General features: G+C 46.1%; 1 protein-coding gene across 1 annotated transcript in view; it reads left to right on the forward strand.

The window, feature by feature from the left end:
• The window catches only part of LOC121535178 (receptor-type tyrosine-protein phosphatase N2-like), a 154,528-nt gene that overhangs the window by 17,795 nt on the left and 111,702 nt on the right, over positions 1 to 25,031 (forward strand). The window contains exon 3 of the mRNA XM_041841970.1: positions 20,210 to 20,329. Within this exon, the coding sequence (XP_041697904.1) occupies positions 20,210 to 20,329 (120 nt within the window). The remainder of the gene's footprint in view (positions 1 to 20,209; positions 20,330 to 25,031) is intronic.

A 25,031-nucleotide genomic window follows, 5' to 3' on the forward strand; every position in this document is an offset into this window, starting at 1 on the left:
CAGTCTAGAGCATATGGGAGCATCCCAACCTTGAGGTGAACACACTTTCATGAATGTTGTTCTTCCCATATACATAGAATCACTAGAGTGGACATAGACCCTCAGACTATGATTTGATGGTTCTACCTCTCTTGACCTGATTACACATATTTTTGAGGGACTGTTATAAACCATTACTATTATAAACTATTCATGTTTTTTCATCATGGATATTTGATTCATTTGATCTAACTGATGACATAGTAGGCATGCCAGTGACATGAGGGAGGTATGTTGTATTATAGGTGTTGCTGTTCACACCCCTCATAACTCACTCAGTCACACTTACAACCAATGAGTAACCAATAGCACACAAGTGGTTCTACACACCACAGCAACACATTGTCCATATTTAAGGTGTTTTTTTCACCAGTAACCAATCTATAATGTATTGGTGTTTTGAGATTAATTGAGCCACAAGGCTTTATTTTATGTGAACAAAATTGTATATATTAGGCCTGATTATCACGACTCAGGATAAAACCCAGATGCAGACAGTTCGAAATAGCAAAAGTTTATTTACAAAAACAGGGGGCAGGTCAAGGGCAGGCAGAGGTCAGTAATCCAGATCAGATTCCGAAAGGTACAGAAACAGCAGGCAGGCTCAGGGTCAGGACAGGCAGAATGGTCAAAACCGGGAAAAACTGGCAAACAGGGGCAAGAGCAAAACAGGAGTACGGGAAAAAACGCTGGTACGCTTGACGAGACAAGACGAACTGGCAACAGACAAACAGAGAACACAGGTATAAATACACAGGGGATAATGGGGAAGATGGGCGACACCTGAAACAGACTGAAAGTGCTACTTTGGCAGCCAGTCTGACGCTTTCTCTCTTTGATTACCTGTTTGAAGCTGCTACTATAAGTGCCAGCTGAGGTGAGCTGAGGTTAGGCTGATACTTTGAACACGCTGTGGAAAAGCTACAGCGAGTGAGCACCACCAGCTCAGCACTGGTCTTTCTCTCTGTGGTGTGCCAGTGCCAGCCAGTGTTAATGACAGTGTTGTCAAATTACCACAGGATACTGTCACTTACCAGGCAGAGAAATTAGACACAGTGAGTGGGCTAATAGGTGATGGGTAACAGCATCAACAGCCCCTCTCCTGCTGTTTTCTACTGTTTCTTTGCCTGCCCACAACTCTCTGTTTGTGCCCATATACAAAAACCACTGTTAACATGTTAATACAGTGTTGATAGAGTAACGTGGTTACTACACAGGTATAAGAGCAAAAGGGGAAAGTTGAAAGTGTTACTGTAAAATGGCACCTAATTTGGTTATTATGTAAAACAGTAATGAGGAGAAACAAGCTACTGTAATTCTGGTGTTATTTCAAAGTAGCTTTGTACTGAACTAAAGTAGCCGCAAGGCAGTTCTTTGATCAAAGACACATTAATCAGAGACACTGACAGCCCTGCTTTCTGCTCTCTCTCTCTCTCTCTCTCTCTCTCTCTCTCTCTCTCTCCGTGTGCAAAATTAATAATTTTTTACTCAGAACATAGCTTCCTGGATCCTGAGATAGAGGCATATCTGTGTTCACTGGAGGAGGATACCTGGATTTTGATGTTCTAGAACATATCTCATCTCCAACAGGGGTACGTCTCAAATGGCACTCTATTCCCTGCCCTATAGGGCCCTGGTCAAATGTAGTGCACTATAAACAGAATAGAGTGTCATTTGGGACACGGGCCAGGTCTGATCTGGAACACAAAGGAAAGGGCAGTCTGGATGGTCGTCGGCGGTGGAGAGGCTACGTTTCTTCAGCGACTTGACATTTTCACTATGACAGTTGTCTGAGGATGAGCAGTCCTGATTTTAGACCAGGATGACCAAGTGCTCTGTGACATTATAGGCACATCTCATGATTCTCAATTACCTGGCGTCAGTAGCAAGGAGCCCAGCAGCCTTCACATAGAGATAAGGTCTGAATCCCAAAAGGCCCTAGGGCCCTGGTCAAAAGTAGTACAATAGTGTAATATAGGGAATAGGGTGCCATTTGGAATGTATAGAATGGCAAGGAAGGGTCTGCAGTCAATTGTTATACACACTGTCCCCTTGTGGTCACTCCCATGTATTGAATGTCATACCCAAGATGATAGGGTTGAGGGTATTGCAGATTTTCAGTAGCCTTTATTACCAATTTTGTCCCTACAGCTAAAAGGCAGGGTGTCTAGGTGTTGGAGCGAGGTCAGTTCAGTTCAGGTCAGGTCAGGTCAGGGGGAAATAGGCTGTGGAAAATCAGCGTAGGCAGTGGAAAGTGTGCACTATGCACACCCTTTTTGCTTAACCCAGTTTCACTTTGATGTAGTATGTGTGATGTTGCTATCAGATAACATATCTGAAGTGTATATTAATGATGATAGATCATTTTTAAGTTAGGGTGTATCCAAGTGATGTAACATAGTAGAATTCTGGCTGTACTGAATATCATAACTTTATAAGTATATGTATAACAGTATATTCCTATAACAGTGTATTTGACAAGTTGACAACATATTTTGTTAGATATTGTGTTAATGTAATCCACCATTACACTGTAGCCTTTAACAAACAATTTCTTCTAGTGCATGTTCACCAGCTTCCTGAATGTTTTCTGTTGATCTGTGAGCCTTGAAATGGATTAATCACATCCTTCCCCCAGTGGCGTGATTACCCATGGAGGTGATGGATAGTATTTGTGTTGCCAGTTTGCTAAATAGTTGTGCATGAGCAAACCCAAGGTTGTTCTAATGCTTTCAGATGGGAGACTAGCAATTTGTGGAAGCCAATTAATCTTGCTTTGAGCTTTTGGTTTGTTTGCAAGCCTCACTGGGTCCTGCTGTTTAATTTGCTCAACATTTCTTTGCTTGACTAGGATTCTCAGAAACGTGCACGCTGACACACACTCCTGGTTTATCTTTCATGTTTGTCTCACTTGCAAGATTTCATTGCGGGGGAGCGGCGTAACCCAGTCCAGCTTTCAACTTACTCTTGAAAGTTGTGATAGTAGAATGCACAAGGTGCAATTTCGAAATTGGGTAACTTAGTTTTGCTCTTGTCATGTCACTCATTGCATACCAAGGTGGAGCTATTTATAACTTGTCAGAAATGTCCAGATCATCTAAACCATCTCGTCTAAAATGTTTTAGCTAGGTTTTTTTGCCCATAGATTTTGTTGTAAAATATCAAATTAATACACATTAGAAATGGCAAAATGTATAGAATTGCAAGAAATAAGCTTTAAACCTGCAAAATTCTCTCCACCAACAAGAGGGGTGTGAACAGTTTGTGTCATGAACAGCGCGGGATGTTCCCCAATGTTGGAAGGGAGTGAAAAAGTTTGGGAACCCCTGCTCCAGGTGACAGCATTTGACACCAGCAGGCCCTAATAAAGTTAACTTGTATGGTCAGTCAGTCTCCACCTAGTGGTACAATTACAGTACTGTTTCATACATTTACTGCAAAACAGTCAAGAAGACCTACAGACATGCTTTACTGATTCTGAATGATTGCGACATGAATAGTTGATGTATACATTTATACAATGATATTGAAAATGTGCTGGATATATCTAGATTATTCTCCTCTGATTTCCCCGTACATTTTAATCAGTTTCCTAGGCTGTATTGTGTATTGTGTGATTAATAATTAAATACCGGTAGTGCAGAATGCTTCCTCAGCCTGTCTTAATTCCACAAGGAACACCCTTTGTGTGCTCAACAGTGAAATTGTGTCATGAGCCCTCTCACTCCACTGGGTTACCACCTTAAGTTGTTTCCACTCTGCTCACCACTCTCTCTCTACTCAGCCTAACTAGCTCCACCTGTCCCTGCTCTGCTCGGCTCTAATTACTCTGCCAGCTGCGCTGCATTACCCACTAACCTCTCCCAGTATTTATAGCCCTGTCTTTCAGCTCTCCTGTGTCAGATCGTCTGCAAAGCTCTGCAAAGCTCACACCCGAACCTGTTTGCTCGCGCTTCTGGCTCACCCTGGTTTTGGACCCCGGACCTGCCTGTTTTTGGATACTCTTCTGCCTCAGGAGATCCAGACCTGCTTCTGCCATTACGACTCCTGACTACTCTTCAATCCCGGTAACTCTGACCAGCCTTCTGCCTTGCTACTACGTATTTTGGATTTCCCTTGAACTGTACTGCTGCCTGGTTTCATTCCGCCCATCGTGTCTGTGTTTCCTCCCCCAGGACTTCTGGACCACCAACCACCGGCGGCATCGGGACTCGCTGCCACTGGGGGAGGCACAGACCCAGGCACATCGGACGGGATAACCCCTGGAGCCTTCACTCACTCCCTACATCCCTTCCCCCTTAAGTTTAAATAAACTTTCTGGTTGACTCAATTGTGGTCCTCTTGTCGTCTGTCTGAACCGTGACAGTGACATCTGACCATTATGGACTCAGCGCACACTTCCCCCGACATGGAAACCAAGAACCTGAGCAACCCACCCTCATGCTACGCCTGGAACACACTGAGAGAGAGCTAGGCCGCATGAGCGCGACATCACCTCTCTGCTTCAGGCCAAGCCAACAGCATCAGCAGTTCCAGCAGCACCAGCAGCAGTCCCAGCAGCAGCAACAACAACTCGCCATGATCATTCAACTCCTCACCAACCTGACCCCAGCCAGTCTGCCCACCAGCCCTGCCCCAGTTACCTGCCCCGTCATTGCAGCCGCTGCTCCGGAACCCAAGATTGAAACCCGAGCGGTTCAAACGGCGATTCTACCCAGGTCCGCCATTCCTGACTAGCTGCGACTTCAGTTCTCCTTGCAGCCAAGGACCTTCGCCACGGAGGGGGCTAAGGTTGGGTATGCCATCACTCACCTGACGGGCCGAGCTCGACTCTGGGGAACAGCAGAGTTCGAACGTCAAACCCCTGCAACCTTCACCGGGTTTGCCGAGGAGATGCTGAAGGTGTTTACCTGGATTCACCAACCGCAGAGGCGTCTCGTGAACTGTTCAGTATTCGACAAGGCAGACGTACAGTCGCAGACCATTCCATCGACTTCCGAACCCTGGCTAGACGAAGTTCTTGGAACACACCATCGTTGGTGGACGCGTTCTTCCATAGTTTCTGACTATATCAAGGACGAGTTGGTCTCCCATGAACTGCCTTCCACTCTGATGAAGCCATCGCACTGACTGTCAGGATCGACAGAGGGATACAGACCCGTCGTGAGAGGGGGGCCAAGGTCCACCTACTACCGGCATTCGGAGAGATCCGACTGGGCTCCTGTCATCTACTGCCACTCACCCAGTTCCAGCTTGATCAGTCTGAGCCTATGGAGATTGGGCGAGCCTCTCTCACTCCTGCAGAGCGCCAGCGACGCTTCACCTCAAACCTCTGCCTCTACTGTGGAGGTGATGGACATCGTGTGGTAACCTGCCCTTTAAAGCGAGCTCACCGGGCATAGGGGAGTCCGTTGAGTTCAATGACCATCCAGTCCTCCGACCGCAAACCCCTGCTGCAAGTCCTCCGCCTCCCTGACTCAACTCACACCCTGGCTGCTCTGGTGGATTCTGGCGCCCAAGCCAACATAATGGACACTCAAGCCGGCACGCCAACTGGGACTGGAGAACCTCCGTTTGACACCTCCTATTCCTGCCCGGGCACTGGACTGGACACTTACCGGATCGGTCACTCATGTCACGGCCCCGGTCTCGATGGGTCTGTCCGAAACCATCAAGAAAACTATCCAGTTTCACCTGCTCCCCCTCTCCAGGCCAACCCCTCATCCGGGTTATCCCATGGCTCCGCCGGCACAACCCTCAGCTTCGACTGGGTGACCGGGGTGATCAGGGGAGGGGGAGAGGACTGCCACCGAACCTGCCTGCTTGCCGCCGCACTACCCCCCTCGGCCAGTACCTACTAACTCCGCTCCTGACCCCCTCCAAGGACCCTGTGTCGATTCTGCCAAGTCCCTGCATCGTTGCAGCTCTGACCTGGGCTGTTGAGGAACAGGTGCTGGAGGCTCTCCTGAACCAGCCAGGTCCCAGCACTTGCCCAGCTGACCGCTTTTTGTCCCCCGAAGACCTGAGGTCCCAGGTCGTCAGTGGGGACATGACTCCCGCCTAGCTTGTCACCCTGGCTCCACCCGCACTAACCTGCTCGCCCAGAGGTTCTGGTGGCCCTCTCTGAGGAAGGATGTACGGGAATCTGTCCAAGCCTGCCCCATCTGCAACCAACACAAGTCGTCCTGCCAGCCCCCAGCCGGATTGCTGCAGCCCCTGCCTGTGCCCAGGAGTCCGCTGGTCCCTGCTGCGCCTTGTCCTCCTCCTCCACGGCTCGTCGATGGTGGTCTGGTTTACACCGTCCGCCGCCTGCTTCGGTCCAGACGGAGGGGTAGGGGTCTCCAGTACCTCATTGACTGGGAGGGCTATGGACCTGAGGAAAGGACCTGGGTGCCAGCTAGTCGGATTGTGGATAGGATTTCATCACCGCTTTCCACCAACGGCATCCTGATCAACCTGCAATCCGTAGGGGCCGCCCCAGAGGGGTCTCTAACCGCCTGCCCGCCGGCTTCCTGTCCTGTGCCTGATCCTGTCTCGGGACCTGTCCCATCTCCCGACCACGGCCCTCCGGCTTCCTCCGAGGATAGGACGTCTGGACCGTCGAGGAGTTCTAGCCCCCCTCCGGCCTCCTCCTCCCGCGGGTGTTGCTCTTGCGACTGGGCCGCCCTTGGGGGGTTCTGTCATAGCCCTCTCACCTCACTGGGTTACCACCTTAAGTTGTTTCCACTCTGCTCACCACTCTCTCTCTACTCAGCCTAACTAGCTCCACCTGTCCCTGCTCTGCTCGGCTCTAATTACTCTGCCAGCTGCGCTGCATTACCCACTAACCTCTCCCAGTATTTATAGCCCTGTCTTTCAGCTCTCCTGTGTCAGATCGTCTGCAAAGCTCTGCAAAGCTCACACCCCGAACCCTGTTTGCTCGCGCTTCTGGCTCACCCTGGTTTTGTGCCCCGGACCTGCCTGATTTTGGATACTCTTCTGCCTCAGGAGATCCAGACCTGCTTCTGCCATTACGACTCCTGACTACTCTTCAACCTGCAATCTGACCAGCCTTCTGCCTTGCTACTACGTATTTTGGATTTCCCTTGAACTGTACTGCTGCCTGGTTTCATTCCGCCGCGTTGTGTCTGTGTTTCCTCCCCCAGGACTTCTGGACCACCAACCACCGCGTCACGGGACATCATCTACTGGGGGAGGCACAGACCCAGCACATCGACGTGATAACCCTGGAGCCTTCACTCACTCCCTACATCCCTTTCCCCTTAAGTTTAAATAAACTTTCTGGTGTGACGCAATTGTGGTCCTCTTGTCGTCTGTCTGAACCGTGACAAATTGAAACATTCCGTCCCTGATACAGGAACGCCTATAGTCAATAATTATATGTTTTCTTATACTTTTCTTTTGGACAAATCAGAAGTGTACTTGGTGCTTTTAATCCAAATCTATTCTGCACTGGAGTTTTACTCCATAAACAATGTAACAATCAATGAAGGTGTTGCTCTAATTAATATGGTTTACTCTTTGCACAAAGTGGAGAAAGCCTTGGTAAATTCATGTTGTCTTGGAATAAGTTGAAACAACATTGAAGCAAAGTAAAGTTGAGGTCTTGTGTGGTTTTGTACCTGTGGAGGACAGGTCTTGTGTGGTTTTGTACCTGTGGAGGACAGGTCTTGTGTGGTTTTGTACCTGTGGAGGACAGGTCTTGTGTGGTTTTGTACCTGTGGAGGACAGGTCTTGTGTGGTATAATATATTAATACTGTGGTTATTTAATTTGGACCTATACAGTAGGTTTCTCTGTTGAATGTACAATACATCAAGTAGGGTCGCACGCACACACCCAGGCACACGCTCGCAGACATGCCCGCACAAACACACACACACACCGTATTCTATCTTATCAATAGAGAACCGTGGAGAACAGATGTTCCACAATTTCGCACCAATGTATGATCATTTCCATACATGTTTATTTATCATTAATATAAAACCATTAAGATTCTGCTAGTACAAGCACATACTGTGATTCCCTCCAACGTGCCTGATGTTGGCTAGGTGAATCCAACCCCCTCTCAGTAAGACAACAGACACCAGGTGCTTTTTGACACAAGCAGGAAAACAGGCATCAGATGTTGATGCCTGTTGAAAACTTGCTGGAGCACCACACAAACAAAATAGGATGCTCTACTCTGTTCCAGCTCCTACTCTGATTAGCTTAAGGGGAGTAGGGGACAAACACTCAACAGGCATCACCATGGCAACAGGTGTAACAGGGGAATGGAACTAAATTGGCCCATTACCCAGCTGTGTCCTAACAGGTCTTCATCCAACATGTCACGGACGGATTCAGATTGCTGTGTGACTCCTCACAGCTAATAGGTTTTGGTCTCTGATAACAAGACAGCCTGTTTGTTTGTCTCCAGCAGCTCTAAATTTAGCAACTCTTACTGATTAAATGAATAAATAGCAGTTTTTTTTTATACAGTACATAATCTATATTGAGAAAAGAACAATCATGTTTGATTCTGGACCTCCTGCTTACTGAAATGGTGGAGTGTCATGGCCAGCTTTGTGGTAAATGTGGTTGTGGATGTAATGGATCACAGATGTAATGCTTTATATGTGGCACGGAAAGCCTTCCATTAACTGAAATCATCATCATCTGTTTAGCTTAAGTCTAAAATATTAGTTTAATGAGATCTAGCATTGATCTTTGACTAAAGAGAGCCACCATAGCAACAGACTCAAGCTGTTTTGTGTGCTGCTACTCTAGAGATCTACTGTGGGTTGTGAAAGTGGAGAGCCCATTTGTGCATCCCAATTGACACCCAATTCCCTATATCCAGTAATGCACTTCTTTTGACCAGAGTCCATAGGGTCAAAGGTATTGGACAATGTAGTGAATAGGGTGCCATTTGGGATGCACCCCATTATCTCTGCACTATATCTACCATATCTCTACACTATATCTACCATATCTCTACACTATATCTACCATATCCCTACACTATATCTACCATATCTCTACACTATATCTACCATATCTCTACACTATATCTACCATATCTCTACACTATATCTACCATATCTCTACACTATGTCTACCATATCTCTACACTATATCTACCATATCTCTACACTATACAGTGGGGGAAAAAAGTATTTAGTCAGCCACCAATTGTGCAAGTTCTCCCACTTAAAAAGATGAGAGAGGCCTGTAATTTTCATCATAGGTACACGTCAACTATGACAGACAAAACTAGGAAAAAAAATCCAGAAAATCACATTGTAGGATTTTTTATTAATTTATTTGCAAATTATGGTGGAAAATAAGTATTTGGTCAATAACAAAAGTTTCTCAATACATTGTTATATACCCTTTGTTGGCAATGACACAAGTCAAACGTTTTCTGTAAGTCTTCACAAGGTTTTCACACACTGTTGCTAGTATTTTGGCCCATTCCTCCATGCAGATCTCCTCTAGAGCAATGATGTTTTGGGGCTGTCGCTGGGCAACACAGACTTTCAACTCCCTCCAAAGATTTTCTATGGGGTTGAGACCTGGAGACTGGCTAGGCCACTCCAGGACCTTGAAATGCTTCTTACGAAGCCACTCCTTCGTTGCCCGGGCGGTGTGTTTGGGATCATTGTCATGCTGAACGACCCAGCCACGTTTCATCTTCAATGCCCTTGCTGATGGAAGGAGGTTTTCACTCAAAATCTCACGATACATGGCCCCATTCATTCTTTCCTTTACACGGATCAATCGTCCTGGTCCCTTTGCAGAAAAACAGCCCCAAAGCATGATGTTTCCACCCCCATGCTTCACAGTAGGTATGGTGTTCTTTGGATGCAACTCAGCATTCTTTGTCCTCCAAACAAGACAAGTTGAGTTTTTACCAAAAAGTTCTATTTTGGTTTCATCTGACCATATGACATTCTCCCAATCCTCTTCTGGATCATCCAAATGCACTCTAGCAAACTTCAGACGGGCCTGGACATGTACTGGCTTAAGCAGGGGGACAATTCTGCCACTGCAGGATTTGAGTCCCTGGCGGCGTAGTGTGTTACTGATGGTAGGCTTTGTTACTTTGGTCCCAGCTCTCTGCAGGTCATTCACTAGGTCCCCCCGTGTGGTTCTGGGATTTTTGCTCACCGTTCTTGTGATCATTTTGACCCCACGGGGTGAGATCTTGCGTGGAGCCCCAGATTGAGGGAGATTATCAGTGGTCTTGTATGTCTTCCATTTCCTAATAATTGCTCCCACAGTTGATTTCTTCAAACCAAGCTGCTTACCTATTGCAGAATCAGTCTTCCCAGCCTGGTGCAGGTCTACAATTTTGTTTCTGGTGTCCTTTGACAGCTCTTTGGTCTTGGCCATAGTGGAGTTCGGAGTGTGACTGTTTGAGGTTGTGGACAGGTGTCTTTTATACTGATAACAAGTTCAAACAGGTGCCATTAATACAGGTAACGAGTGGAGGACAGAGGAGCCTCTTAAAGAAGAAGTTACAGGTCTGTGAGAGCCAGAAATCTTGCTTGTTTGTAGGTGACCAAATACTTATTTTCCACCATAATTTGCAAATATATTCAATAAAAATCCTACAATGTGATTTTCTGGATTTTTTTTCCTCAATTTGTCTGTCATAGTTGACGTGTACCTATGATGAAAATTACAGGCCTCTCTCATCTTTTTAAGTGGGAGAACTTGCACAATTGGTGGCTGACTAAATACTTTTTTTCCCCACTGTATCTACCATATCCCTACACTATATCTACCATATCTCTACACTATATCTACCATATCTCTACACTATATCTACCATATCTCTACACTATATCTACCATATCTCTACACTATATCTACCATATCTCTACACTATATCTACCATATCTCTACACTATATCTACCATATCCCTACACTATATCTACCATATCTCTACACTATATCTACCATATCTCTACACTATATCTACCATATCTCTGCTCTATATCAACCATATCTCTGCACCATATCTATCATATCTCTGCACTATATCTACCATATCTCTACACTATATCTACCATATCCTTACACTATATCTACCATATCTCTGCACTATATCTATCATATCTCTGCACTATATCTACCATATCTCTACACTATATCTACCATATCCTTACACTATATCTACCATATCTCTGCACTATATCTATCATATCTCTGCACAATATCTACCATATCTCTACACTATATCTACCATATTCTTACACTTTATCTACCATATCCTTACACTATATCTACCATATCGCTGCTCTATATCTACCATATCTCTACACTATATCTGTCAAGGGGTGCTGAAGGTGGGTGTGGTGCATGAATCAAGCGCAGGACGCAGAAGCTCAGTCCAAAAGACTTTAGTGCAATATTCACGTAGAAAATAAGCACAATAAGCCCGAAGGCGAAAATAACGGCGCACACAGGCGTCAAACAAACGGCGCACTAACGTGCGAAAAACCTCTCCAAAACACTGGAGGGAAGTACGTAGCTCCAACACAAAACAGAAGAGCAATCACACACAAAGACAAACACACACAACGAGAACTAAATAGGACACTAACGAGGACTAACAAGACACAGGTGTACAACATCAAGACAAAACCAAACGAACATGAAACATAGATCGGTGGCAGCTAGTACTCCGGGGGACGACGACCGCCGAAGCCTGCCCGAACCAGGAGGAGGAGCAGCCTCGGCCGAAACCGTGACTGTACCCCCCCTTGACGCGCGGCTCCAGCCGTGCGCCGACCCGGCCTCGGGGACGACCAGGAGGACGCGGAGCAGGGCGCGCGGGATGGTCCCGGTGGAACTCCGACAGGAGAGATGGGTCTAGGATGTCCCTCCGCGGCACCCAGCACCGCTCCTCCGGGCCGTACCCCTCCCACTCCACGAGATACTGGAGACCCCCATCCGGCGTCTTGAGTCCAAGATGGACCGAACGGTGTGCGCGGAGCCCCCTCGATGTCCAGTGGGGGCGGAGGAGTCTCCCCTATCTCATTGTCCTGGAGTGGACCAGCTACCACCGGCCTGAGAAGAGACACATGGAACGAGGGGTTAATATTCTTATACTCAACAGGTAGATGTAACCTATAACACACCTCGTTCAATCTTCTCAGGACTTTAAAGGGCCCCACAAACCGCCGACCCAGCTTCCGGCAGGGCAGGCGGAGGGGTAGGTTTCTGGTAGAGAGCCAGACTCGATCTCCGGGTGCGTACACCGGCCCCTCACTGCGGTGGAGATCAGCGCTCGGAAGAGACGTGGAACGCTGCCCACGTCCACCTGCAGCGGGCCGTCCTTCGTCACAAAGCGAGCGCCGATTGTGCAGCCTCATCCAATCATCCACCGCAGGGGCCTCGATCTGGCTCTGCTGCCAAGGTGCCAGAACCGGCTGGTAACCTAACACACATTGGAAGGGGGTTAGGTTGGTAGAGGAGTGGCGGAGAGAGTTCTGGGCCATCTCGGCCCAGGGAATGTACCGTGCCCACTCCTCCGGCCAGCCTAAGGTAAGGCTAACCGAGACCCCCAAACGCTCCATGAATGCTCTCCAAACACGGGAGGTAAACTGGGGGCCTCGATCAGACACTATATCCTCGGGTACCCCGTAATGCCGGAAGACGTGGGTAAATAGGGCCTCAGCGGTCTGTAGGGCAGTAGGAAGACCCGACATAGGGAGAAGACGACAGGCCTTAGAGAACCGGTCCACAACGACCAGGATGGTGGTATTCCCCTGAGAGAGGGGAAGGTCTGTCACAAAATCCACCGAGAGGTGGGACCATGGTCGTTGTGGAACGGGCAGGGGTTGTAACTTACCCCTGGGCAGATGTCGGGGCGCCTTACACTGGGCGCACACCGAGCAGGAGGAGACATAAACCCTCACATCCCTAGCCAAAGTGGGCCACCAGTATTTAGTGCTAAGGCAATGCACTGTCCGGCCAATACCCGGATGTCCAGAGGAGGGTGACGTGTGAGCCCAGTAAATGAGTCGATCCCGAATCTCGAGCGGAACGTACTTCCGACCCTCAGGACACTGTGGAGGGCTGGGGTCGGTACGCAACGCTCGCTCGATTTCGGCATCGACCTCCCACACCACCGGTGCCACAAGGCAAGACTTCGGTAGTATGGGAGTAGGCTCAACGGACCTCTCCTCCGTGTCATACCGCCGGGACAGCGCATCTGCCTTACCATTCTGGGACCCAGGGATGTACGTGATCTTAAAAAACGAACCTGGTGAGAAACATACTCCATCGAGCCTGGCGAGGGTTCAGTCTCCTCGCTGCCCGGATGTACTCCAGGTTCCGATGGTCAGTCAAAATGAGGAAAGGGTGTTGAGCCCCCTCAAGCCAATGCCTCCACACCTTAAGGGCTTGAACTACAGCTAACAGCTCCCTGTCCCCAACGTCATAGTTACGCTCCGCCGGGCTGAGCTTCTTTGAGTAAAAAGCACAGGGGCGGAGTTTAGGTGGCGTGCCGGACCGTTGAGAGAGAACGGCCCCTATACCAGCCTCAGACGCGTCTACCTTAACCTGAAAGGGTAATGCGGGATCCGGATGCGCCAGCACCGGAGCCGACGTAAACAGGTCCTTCAGTCTCCTAAAGGCCCCGTCCGCATCAGCTGACCACTGCAGGTGCACCGGACCCCCTTTCAGAAGGGACGTGATGGGAGCTGCCACCTGTCCAAAACCCCGGATAAACCTCCGGTAGTAATTCGCAAAGCCCAAGAACTGCTACACCTCTTTTACAGTGGTTGGAGTTTGCCAATTACGCACAGCGGACACACGATCCACCTCCATTCTCACCCCTGACGCGGACAACCGATAACCCAAAAAGGAGACCGACTCCTGGAAAAACAGACATTTCTCTGCCTTGACATATAGGTCGTGCTCCAACAGCCTCCTCAATACACGACGCACCAGGGTTATATGCTCGGCTCGGGTAGACGAGTACACCAGAATGTCATCAATGTACACGACCACCCCTTGTCCCTGCATATCCCGGAAAATGTCATCTACGAAGGATTGGAAGACTGATGGAGCATTCATCAACCCATATGGCATGACGAGATATTCGAAATGACCTGACATGGTACTAAACGCTGTCTTCCATTCGTCGCCCTCCCTAATGCGCACCAAGTTATACGCGCTCCTGAGATCCAATTTTGTGAAAAACCGCGCTCCATGCAATGACTCAGTCATGGTCGCAATCAGAGGGAGTGGATAACTGTATTTCACAGTAATCTGATTGAGACCACGGTAATCAATGAACGGGCGCAACCCTCCATCTTTCTTCTTCACAAAAAAGAAACTCGAGGAGGCGGGAGAAGTGGAGGGCCGAATGTATCCCTGTCTCAAAGATTCGGCTATGTACGTCTCCATAGCTTTTCTCTCCTCTTGAGACAAAGGATACACGTGGCTCCGTGGGAGCGCTGCTCCTGCCTGGAGATCAATCGCACAATCCCCCTGTCTATGAGGAGGCAACTGCGTCGCCCTAGTTTTACTAAACACGAGAGCTAAATCCCCATATTCAGGCGGAATGTGCAGTGCGGGCACTTGGTTTGGACTTAACCACCGAAGTCGCCCCCACGGAAACACCCAGACATCGCCCCTCGCACTGAGCAGACCACCCATCGAGAGCCCTCTGTTGCCACGAAATAGCAGGGTTATGGGTGCTTAACCAGGGAATTCCCAGCACCACTGGGTACGCAGGAGAGTCGATCAGATACAGCTGTATAGTCTCTTCATGACCCCCCTGCGCACACATCCTAAGTGGTGCTGTGATCTCCCTAATCAACCCCGACCCCAACGGGCGGCTATCTAAGGCATGAACGGGAAAAGGTTTGTCAACAGGTAGGAGAGGGATCCCTAAATCTAAACAAAACTTCCGATCAACAAAATTCCCAGCTGCGCCTGAATCGACTAGCGCCTTATGCTGGGAATGAGGTGCAACCTGTGGAAAACACACAGGTATACAAAAGTGCGCAACAGAGAGCTCTGGGTAAGTGGGATGTCTACTCACCTGGGAGGCCCCCCCAGTGCGTGGCCTGTTGTCTTCTCCCCCGGAGAACCCTCCCCAGCACCTGGCCGCAGTGTGCCCTCCACGACCGCACTTGGTGCAGGAGACAGGCCCCCTCGGGCTCCTCCTCCTCCTTTCTCTAGCGCCCGGCACCCCGAGCTCCATAGGGCTCGGCTCGGAGGTGCCGGAGGGCGGAATGGACGGACCCCCTCGGGACGTCCACGGCTGGCCAGCAGGGTGTCCAGACGGATGGACATATCGACCAACTGGTCGAAGGTGAGATGGGTATCCCTGCAGGCCAACTCACGTTGAACGTCCTCCCGTAGGCTACATCGAAAATGGTCGATGAGGGCCCGCTCATTCCACCCTGCGTCCGCCGCTAGAGTCCGGAACTCTAGAGCAAACGCCTGTGCGCTCCTCCTCCCCTGTCTCAGGTGGACTAGACGCTCCCCCGCCGCTTTGCCCTCAGGTGGATGGTCGAACACGGCCTTGAAGCGGCGGGAGAACTCGGCGTAGGAGATGGTGTTGGCGTCCATCTTCCTCCACTCGGCGTTAGCCTACTCCAACGCCTTGCCCGTGAGACAGGAGATGAGGGTGGAAACGCTCTCGTGTCCCGAGGGCACCGGGTGTACAGTGGCCAGGTAGAGCTCCACCTGCAGGAGGAACCCCTGACACCCGGCAGCTGTTCCGTCATACGCCCTCGGGAGCGAGAGCCGAATCCCCCTGGGTTCCGGACCTGGGACTGGTGGACCGGCCGATGGGGTTGGCAGGGTAGGTGGAGGTGTGGGTACCCCGCTGGCCTCCCATCGGTGCAGGGTGTTGATGACGTCCTGTAGAGCGGTCCCCAGTTGCCGTATCTGGTCATCTTGGCCGCAAACATGCTCCTCGAGCGACTCAGGCGTAACTGCAGATCCTGCTGATTCCATTTTGGTGTGTGATTCTGTCAAGGGGTGCTGAAGGTGGGTGTGGTGCATGAATCAAGCGCAGGACGCAGAAGCTCAGTCCAAAAGACTTTAGTGCAATATTCACGTAGAAAATAAGCACAATAAGCCCGAAGGCGAAAATAACTACCATATCTCTACACTATATCTACCATATCTCTATACTATATCTACCATATCTCTATACTATATCTTTCATAGCTCTATACTATATCTACTATAGCTCTTCCATATAACTACCATACAGTCTAATGGACTGGATCAAGACCTTTTAACAGAGCCGGCCCCTGGGGGCCAGACAGAGCCTGGCCAGAACCCCACAGACATCACTCAACAAGATCGATTACTCTGGCATCCCACGGCACAATCTGACACTGGTGACATCCCAAATTACACCCTATTCCCTATATAATGCACTACTTTTGACCAGAGCCTGTTGGCTTATAGGGAATAGAGTGCCATTTGGGTCACGAGCTGGATAGGCAATACAAGTCATCCTGCTCTGGCAGGCAGCAGCTAGCAGCAGCATGGCCCAGTGACTCATAGCCTCCCACTCAGATAACCTTTTATTAGCTTTAGCATCACTCACAGCTGATTAGCTGCATCCACTGATGCTGTGCATTGGCTGTGATCTGACTGTCAAGCACTGGAGAAAGAGCTGAGGTGTAGTGCAATGCAGAGGAGATTTATGATATTATTATTTTTTGGATTGATTTTTTATTTAGGCTTGAAGTATCTTCTTGTTTTTGTACGAGACAATCAGAATTCAGAAATCTAGGCACTTATCCAATTCATTTATAGGTTTACCCTTATTCATTATTTTGGTGATATCGTATAAAGATGGATTGGTGAAGTTGCATCCTAGTGACTTGATTGAATATGGGAGTTGTTTTGAGTTACTCCAGCTGTATAGATGCAGAACATGACCACCTGGCCACTTCCAAGCAGGGATAATACATCAGTCAGAATCCAACAAGGCATTTCTAAACTCCAGCGAGCATCTCCTCAATCATAATACAAACCACTCCCATGAAAATGGCCTTTAAATTCTCATTTGCTGTAATCCATGCCGTAAATCAAGTTGAAGGAAGGGGCTCTGGCTCTGATTAACAGCCCCATGTACAGGGGCCAAGATAAATGAGAGAGAAGCTGTTTCTGACTTAAATATGCATTGCTATAATTACGAGTAATAATTCAAATGTTGCCTTGAATTTCACCACAGTATAGCAAGAGGACAATATGAAAAGTAAGGGCTCCAAAGACACAAGCCTGATACAATTGATGCTTTACTGAATGGCATTTGATAGGATATGGTATATTATACTATACCTCCATGTTGTGTGAATATGGACTGGATTAGATTAGATTAATTTATGGTTATAAACATGAAAATCATCTTCCTGGTCGTACATAAGCAAAAACATACATTACACAATATTGGCAATACATACAGTACAAAAAGCATGTGTCATTGCAAAAGTAGGAGTGCTAAGTGTCTCTTATCTCTCATGTTTCCCATTATAGAAACAGAGATGGTGACAGAGAGTGAATGGTTGTTACAGGCAGTAGAGAGACCAATTGGACACCATAGAGCCAGGCACCAGGTCACTCTCAGTTTCCTCATAAATGTTGCTCCTCTTCCTCTCCATTTGATTGCGGTGGTTACAATGGGTGGTGTTCTAAAAAAAGACTGGGCTGTTTCCATAACCAACATGGACCAATGCCAACATGTTTGCATTGCACCATTTGAATTGGATCTCACTCAGCGATGGGAGTGATATTTGTGAGAAGTTTGTGGTCATACGCACATCCTTAAAAACATAGGTGCTGGGCTAGTGAAGAATACTAGAAGGCCCGCACACTGTTAAAGCTCCCAATTCACTGCTGATATTTGTGAACCAAAAACAATGAGCATAATGAATTCATAGATTTTGCAATGCAGTGCTACTCTTTTGTCTGTCACATTATGCTGTTGTGCAGTAATTTACAAAGGTTGTGTCCCAAAATGGCAGCCATTGGGCTCTTGTCAAAAGTAGTACACTAGGGAATAGGGTGCCATTTGGGACGTATCCACACTTTTATAAGTGCTGGCTTTCTATTCTGGTCTAGATAGTGGGTAGATGAAATATGAATCCTGCTGTATGTGCTCCTCAGAGTGCGTCACTCCAGAGCCCATTGGACACAGCGTAGAGCTTAGGCCCGCTGATATGGAGATAAGATAAGCCTTCACTGATAACGTCTCTATATTGATGAGCCAGTGCTTATCACCATGCTGATAGCATCCTGTCTGAAGTGAGAAGCATTAGCTCCCACTGAAGAATATCTAAATCTCTGACAAAAGCTGCACTAGCAGGGTTGGTACTGAAGGGGGAATGTTGTGCTTCTTGGTGAGTCATAAAAAAAGCTGTTTTTTTTATACAGTTGAAGTCGGAAGTTTACATACACCTTAGCCAAATACATTTAAACTCAGTTTTTCACAATTCCTGACATGTAATCCTAGTAAAAATTCCCTGTCTTAGGTCAGTTAGGATCACCACTTTATTTTAAGAATGTGAAATGTCAGAATAATAGTAGAGAGAATGATTTATTTCAGCTTGAATTTCTTTCTTACATTCTCAGTGGGTCAGAAGTTTACACACACTCAATTAGTATTTGTAGCGTTGCCTTTAAATTGTTTAACTTGGGTCAAACATTTCGGGAAGCCTTCCACACGCTTCCCACAGTAAGTTGGGTGAATTTTGGCCCATTCCTCCTGACAGAGCTGTTGTAACTGAGTCAGGTTTGTAGGCCTCCTTGCTCGCGCACGCTTTTTCAGTTCTGCCACAAATTTTCTATAGGATTGAGATCAGGGCTTTGTGATGGCCACTCCAATACCTTGGCTTTGTTGTCCTTAAGCCATTTTGCCACAACTTTGGAAGTATGCTTCGGGTCATTGTCCATTTGGAAGACCCATTTGCGACCAAGCTTTAACTTCCTGATTGATGTCTTGAGATGTTGCTTCAATATATCCACATAATTTTCCTTCCTCATGATGCCATCTATTTTGTGAAGTGCACCAGTCCCTCCTTCAGCAAAGCACCCCCACAGCATGATGCTGCCACCCCCATGCTTCACGGTTGGGATGGTGTTCTTCGGCTTGCAAGCATTCCCCTTTTTCCTCCAAACATAATGATGGTCATTATGGCCATCAGACCAGAGGACATTTCTCCAAAAAGTACGATCTTTGTCCCCATGTGCAGTTGCAAACCGTAGTCTGGCTTTTTTATGGCGGTTTTGGAGCAGTGGCTTCTTCCTTGCTGAGTGGATTTTCAGGTTATGTCGATATAGGACTCATTTTACTGTGGATATAGATACTTTTGTCCTGTTTCCTCCAGCATCTTCACAGGGTCCTTTGCTGTTGTTCTGGGATTGATTTGCACTTTTCGCACCAAAGTACGTTCATCTCTAGGAGACAGAACGCGTCTCCTTTCTGAGCGGCATGACGGCTGCGTGGTCCCATGGTGTTTATACTTGCATACTATTGTTTGTACAGATGAAAGTGGTACCTTCAGGCGTTTGGAAATTGCTCCCAAGCATGAACCAGACTTGTGGACGTCTACAATTCTTTTTATGAGGTCTTGGCTGATTTCTTTTGATTTTCCCATGATGTCAAGCAAAGAGGCACTGAGTTTGAAGGTAGGCCTTGAAATACATCCACAGGTACACCTCCAATTGACTCAAAATATGTCAATTAGCCTATCAGAAGCTTCTAAAGCCATTACATCATTTTCTGGAATTTTCCAAGCTGTTTAAAGGCACAGTCAACTTAGTGTATGTAAACTTCTGACACACTGGAATTGTGATACAGTGAATTATAAGTGAAATAATCTGTCTGTAAACAATTGTTGGAAAAATTACTTGTGTCATGCACATAGTAGATGTCCTAAATGACTTGCCAAAACTATAGTTTGTTAACAAGAAATGTGTGGAGTGGTTGAAAAACGAGTTTTAATTACTCCAACCTAAGTGTATGTAAACTTCCGACTTCAACTGTACTTCAAACTCATAATAATGAATTGTATCAAAGTCCGTCTATTGGTCCCTAATGTTATTACTGTTAGAAGTCCCTTAGATGGAGAATCTGCATGGCAGAGTTTAGTACCATACAGTATGTTCCTGACTCTCTCTGTCCTCCTTTCCCCAGATGGCATGTTCGGGAGGTGTCACTCCACGCCAGTTCCGGTGACAGAAGTGTACACCTATGATGTCTCTCTGTCTGTGGTTCAGCGCTTCAGGACTCTGCTGCAGAAACTCTCCCACAGAGGTACGTAACATACTGTACACCAACGCTACCACTACCGCCTCTGCTGCGGGGTATGCCAAGGTAACGCACCATTGGGAGGGTTTGAAGAGTGGAACATCAACTAGAAAAAAGCAATATGTCTAGATAGAGGCAGCACGCAGGAGCTCATAAAACACAACTTAATTCCCAAAAGCAACACATTTGTAGGAATTTATAGACACTTGTTGTCAGGTATACTGATCAATGATCATCAACTCCAATTTCCACTTTTACACCAGCGATACCACTTACTACTGCTGCCGTCACTGTCTGCCACAAACCCCCTGAGGAATCCTCAGAGACACAACCCCCCGACTGGTGGGGAAATGTCAGCAATGCATAATTAATGTGCTTGCTTCAGTCACTTCTAATCCTACTCTAGGCTTACATTTTTCAACACTAACAACATTCACTTCTAAACTTCTTTCACTACCAAAAAAATACTTTTTAAGATCGCTGAACAAGCACATACATTTTCAAATGCTACAAAAGAACTCTTTAAATATTCCACATACTTCTGACTCATTGTTAGTGTGACTTGCTTCAGCACAGAGGTCCATACAGTACACCAACGCTACAGCTGCTGCCGTCACTATCTGTCTTTCTTAGAGCCATCCTCAGCGCCCCTGCCTCTCCTCAGCGCCCCAGCCTATCCTCAGCGCCCCAGCCTCTCCTCAGCGCCCCAGCCCACTGGTACTGGGGAAATGTCAGCTATGCATAATTAGAATGGTATATTCCTGTATTCCCATCATCAGAAAGAAGATGTTCCTTCTTGACGTCCTGTCTTCATCAGGAAACTGTTGAAACTGATTACTTAGTTCCCCTTCCCTCACATAGACCTAGACCTACTGTTTGTGGGGTTTTGTGTGGATCTTATCAGGTACATTTTGTAGGTTTTTCAGCATAACCTAAAAATCCATTCAGTGACCTTTATGCCACATATAATGTATAAAGCTACACTGTCAACAGATGTCAATGTTCTACAGTACTGTATGTGCTCAAATCAGTGGTGTAAAGTACTTAAGAAAAAATACTTGAAAGTACTACTTAAGTAGTTTTTTGGGGTATCTGTATTTTACTTTACTATTTATAATGTTTGACTACTTTTACTTTTACTTCACTACATTCTATATTGAAAATTATGTACTTTTTACTCCATACATTTTCCCTGACACCCAAAAGTACTCATTACATTTTGAATGCTTAGCAGGACAGGACAATTGTCTATTTCACACACTTATCAAGAGAACATCTCTACTGTCTCTGATCTGGTGGACTCACTAAACACATGCTTTGTTTGTAAATGATGTCTGAGTGTTAGAGCATGCCCCTGGCTATCTGTAAATTAAAAAAATGTGAAAGCGGTGCCGCCTGGTTTGCTTTATATAAGGAATTTGAAAAGATGTATACTTTTACTTTTGATACTTAAGTATATTTTAGCAATTACATTTACTTGTGATACTTAAGTATATTTAAAACCAAATACTTTTACTCAAGTAGTATTTTGCTGGGTGACTTTCACTTTTACTTGAGTAATTTTCTATTATGGTATTTTTACTTTTACTCAAGTATGACAATTTGGTTAATTTTTGGCGTATAGTGCTGTACTGACCATAAATAACCACCAGAGGGCGACCAATGCCAGTGTATATTCCATCCTCCAATAGCAACCTGTTGTTGATTATAAAGACTAGAAATGGGAGAAATGGAGAAGAAAGTACAGAAATGGTGAAAGACATTACTTTAGAAGTTAAATCCTATTTTACACGGTCATCAAGTAATCATGTTTCATATACTAAGCTATTGAGAAATAATTATTGTTGTTTTATAGCTCAAATACCTTATCCTCTAGCTAGCACCCCAACTGTGCAAAAACTGGTTGAATCAATGTTGTTTCCACGTCATTTCAACCAAAAAATGTAATGTGATGAAGTTGAATCAACGTGGAAAACTGATTGGATTTGCAAAATCGCCTTTATAATAAAGCATTGCATGCATCTATAATCGCATTTGCGTAGTGGCATACAGTTGAGCAGACACATTTTTTGAATTTCCACACATGGGGATTTTCTGTTGTTTCAGGGACTGACATTTTTGGGGGCCTTTTATAAACACATTTCATGCAATTCTACGTAATTTACATGACAGAAGACATTAGCAGAATATGCAGGTATTCAGGTAGGGTGCAATTTTGGAATGTTTAATTTTTTTAGTATTTATAATCATTTGTTTCTATCATTATTATTATTTTATATCACTGTTATTATTGTAGGCTTATTTGATAATCTAAACCAGTTCTTTAAATATGCTAAACATGTTTTGTTTCATTCTGTTTAGACATTTTCGTTGGCTAAATTAAGTTTGATCTGTCTTTTTAATGGTGTGCTCCGTATTTAGTTTAAGATAAGTTATAAGTAAAATACATATCATTAGCCTATTGCTGTCATTTGTTGGGTACGGTAGACACTAGCCTTTTGTGAAGCTTTAAACCAGTTCGCAAGTGTTTCCTTTCATTCTGTTGAGACATTTTCTTTGTCCGAATTTAGTTCCAACTGTAATGTTGTGTTTGCCGTGATATAATATCCTGCTCGTATTTTCCTTATAAACAATGGCTTGACTTACTTTTGATATTACCCTAATAATGTTTAGAAACTTTTGTGAAAGTTTGGTGTGGTGTGGCTATTAGCCTATTATATTGCAGGCCTATGGTATGAAGGCAGTGGGCACTGGCGCTCCAACTGACTCCGACAGTTGAGCTTGAGGTGAGGAAGAATGATTTAGGCCTACCAGAGTTACTCCTATAATCTAACAATATATAATGTTTATCTTTATAAAAAATATTCGGAAGATTTTTTTTGCCTCCCTCTGTACGCCTATAGGCCTATCTGTAGACCTATAGCAGATGTTGTAGCCTATCTGACAAGGATAAATGAATTAATGTTGGTGTCGTAGCATGCTGCCGGCATATCTATCTCTCACTCTCTCTAGGGATAGGCCTAAGCTTTTCTTCCGTTATATATATATTTTTAAATATTAATATCATACAGTGGACACCTAAGCCTATAGGCCCATGCATGCAATGCCCTGGTGCATTTAGTCATCACATCTCTGACAGCTGAACCATGAGGTGGACAATTATTATTTTAGGAAAGTAAAAAACAATAAAACAATAGGCTATGACGTTTTGCATATGCTACACATCGAAACACAAGGAATGGTGTTTTTGTAATTTGTTATAGGCTGTTTTTAAGGACATGTAAATGTGGCTCATTTGGCCAATATCGCTTGCCTATTGATGGCGCTGGCTGCGTGGATGGACACCCTAATGGGTTACGCACTCAATGAATATGGAACAGGCCTACATTTCTCAAATGTCCGATAAATTTCCCAATCACTTTTCCGGAGCCAAATGTTCCTAACGGAAACCCTGACATTTAGCATATACAGTGCATTCGGAAAGTATTCAGACCCCTTCCCTTTTTCCACATTTTGTTACGTTACAGCCTTATTCTAAAATGGATTAAGTAAAAAAATGTCCTCATCAATCTACACACAATACCCCATAATGACAAAGCGAAAACAGGTTTTTAGAACTTTTTGCAAATTAATAAAAAATTACTAGAAAACCTAGATTTACATAAGTAATCAGACCCTTTACTATGATACTCGAAATTGAGCTCAGGTTCATCCTGTTTCCATTTATCATCCTTGAGATGTTTCTACAATTTGATTGGAGTCCACCTGTGGTAAATTGGATTGGACATGATTTGGAAAAGCACACACCTGTCTATAAGTCTCCCGAGTGGCGCAGTGGTCTAAGGCACTGCATCGCAGTGCTAGCTGTGCCACTAGAGATCCTGGTTCGAATCCAGGCTCTGTCGTAGCCGGCCGCGTCGTCCAGGGTAGGGGAGGGAATGGCCGGCAGGGATGTAGCTCCGTTGGTAGAGCATGGGTTGTGGGTTCGATTCCCACGGGGGGCTAGTATTAAAATATATATATATTAAAGCTATCAAAAATAATGTATGCACTCACTAACTGTAAGTCGCTCTGGATAAGAGCGTCTGCTAAATGACTAAAATGTAAAATGTAAAAATATATAAGGTCCCACAGTTGACAGTGAATGTCAGAGCAAAAACCAAACCATGAGGTCGAAGGAATTGTCCGTAGAGCTCCGAGACAGGATTGTGTCGAGGCACAGATCTGGGGGAAGGGTACCAAAACATTTCTACAGCATTGACCTCTTAAATGGAAGACGTTTGGAACCACCAAGACTCTTCCTAGAGCTGGCCGCCCGGCCAAACTGGGCAATCGGGGTAGAAGGGCCTTGGTCAGGGAGGTGACCAAGAACCTGATGGACACTCTGACAGAGCTCCAGAGTTCCTCTTTGGAGATGGGAGAACCTTCCAGAAGGACAACAGTCTCTACAGCACTTTACCAATCTGGGCTTTATGGGAGAGTGGCCAGAGGGAAGCCACTCCTCAGTAAAAGGCACATGACAGCCCGCTTGGAGTTTGCCAAAAGGCACCTAAAGGACTCTCAGACCATGATAAAACAAGATTCTCTGGTCTGATGAAACCAAGATTGAACTCTTTGGCATGAATGCCAAGCGTAAACGGAGCAAAGTACAGAGATATCCTTGACGAAAACCTGCTCCAGACCGCTCAGGACCTCAGACTGGGGCAAA

This window comes from Coregonus clupeaformis, chromosome 21 (assembly GCF_020615455.1).
Source record: "Coregonus clupeaformis isolate EN_2021a chromosome 21, ASM2061545v1, whole genome shotgun sequence".
Taxonomy (NCBI): Eukaryota; Metazoa; Chordata; class Actinopteri; order Salmoniformes; family Salmonidae; genus Coregonus; species Coregonus clupeaformis.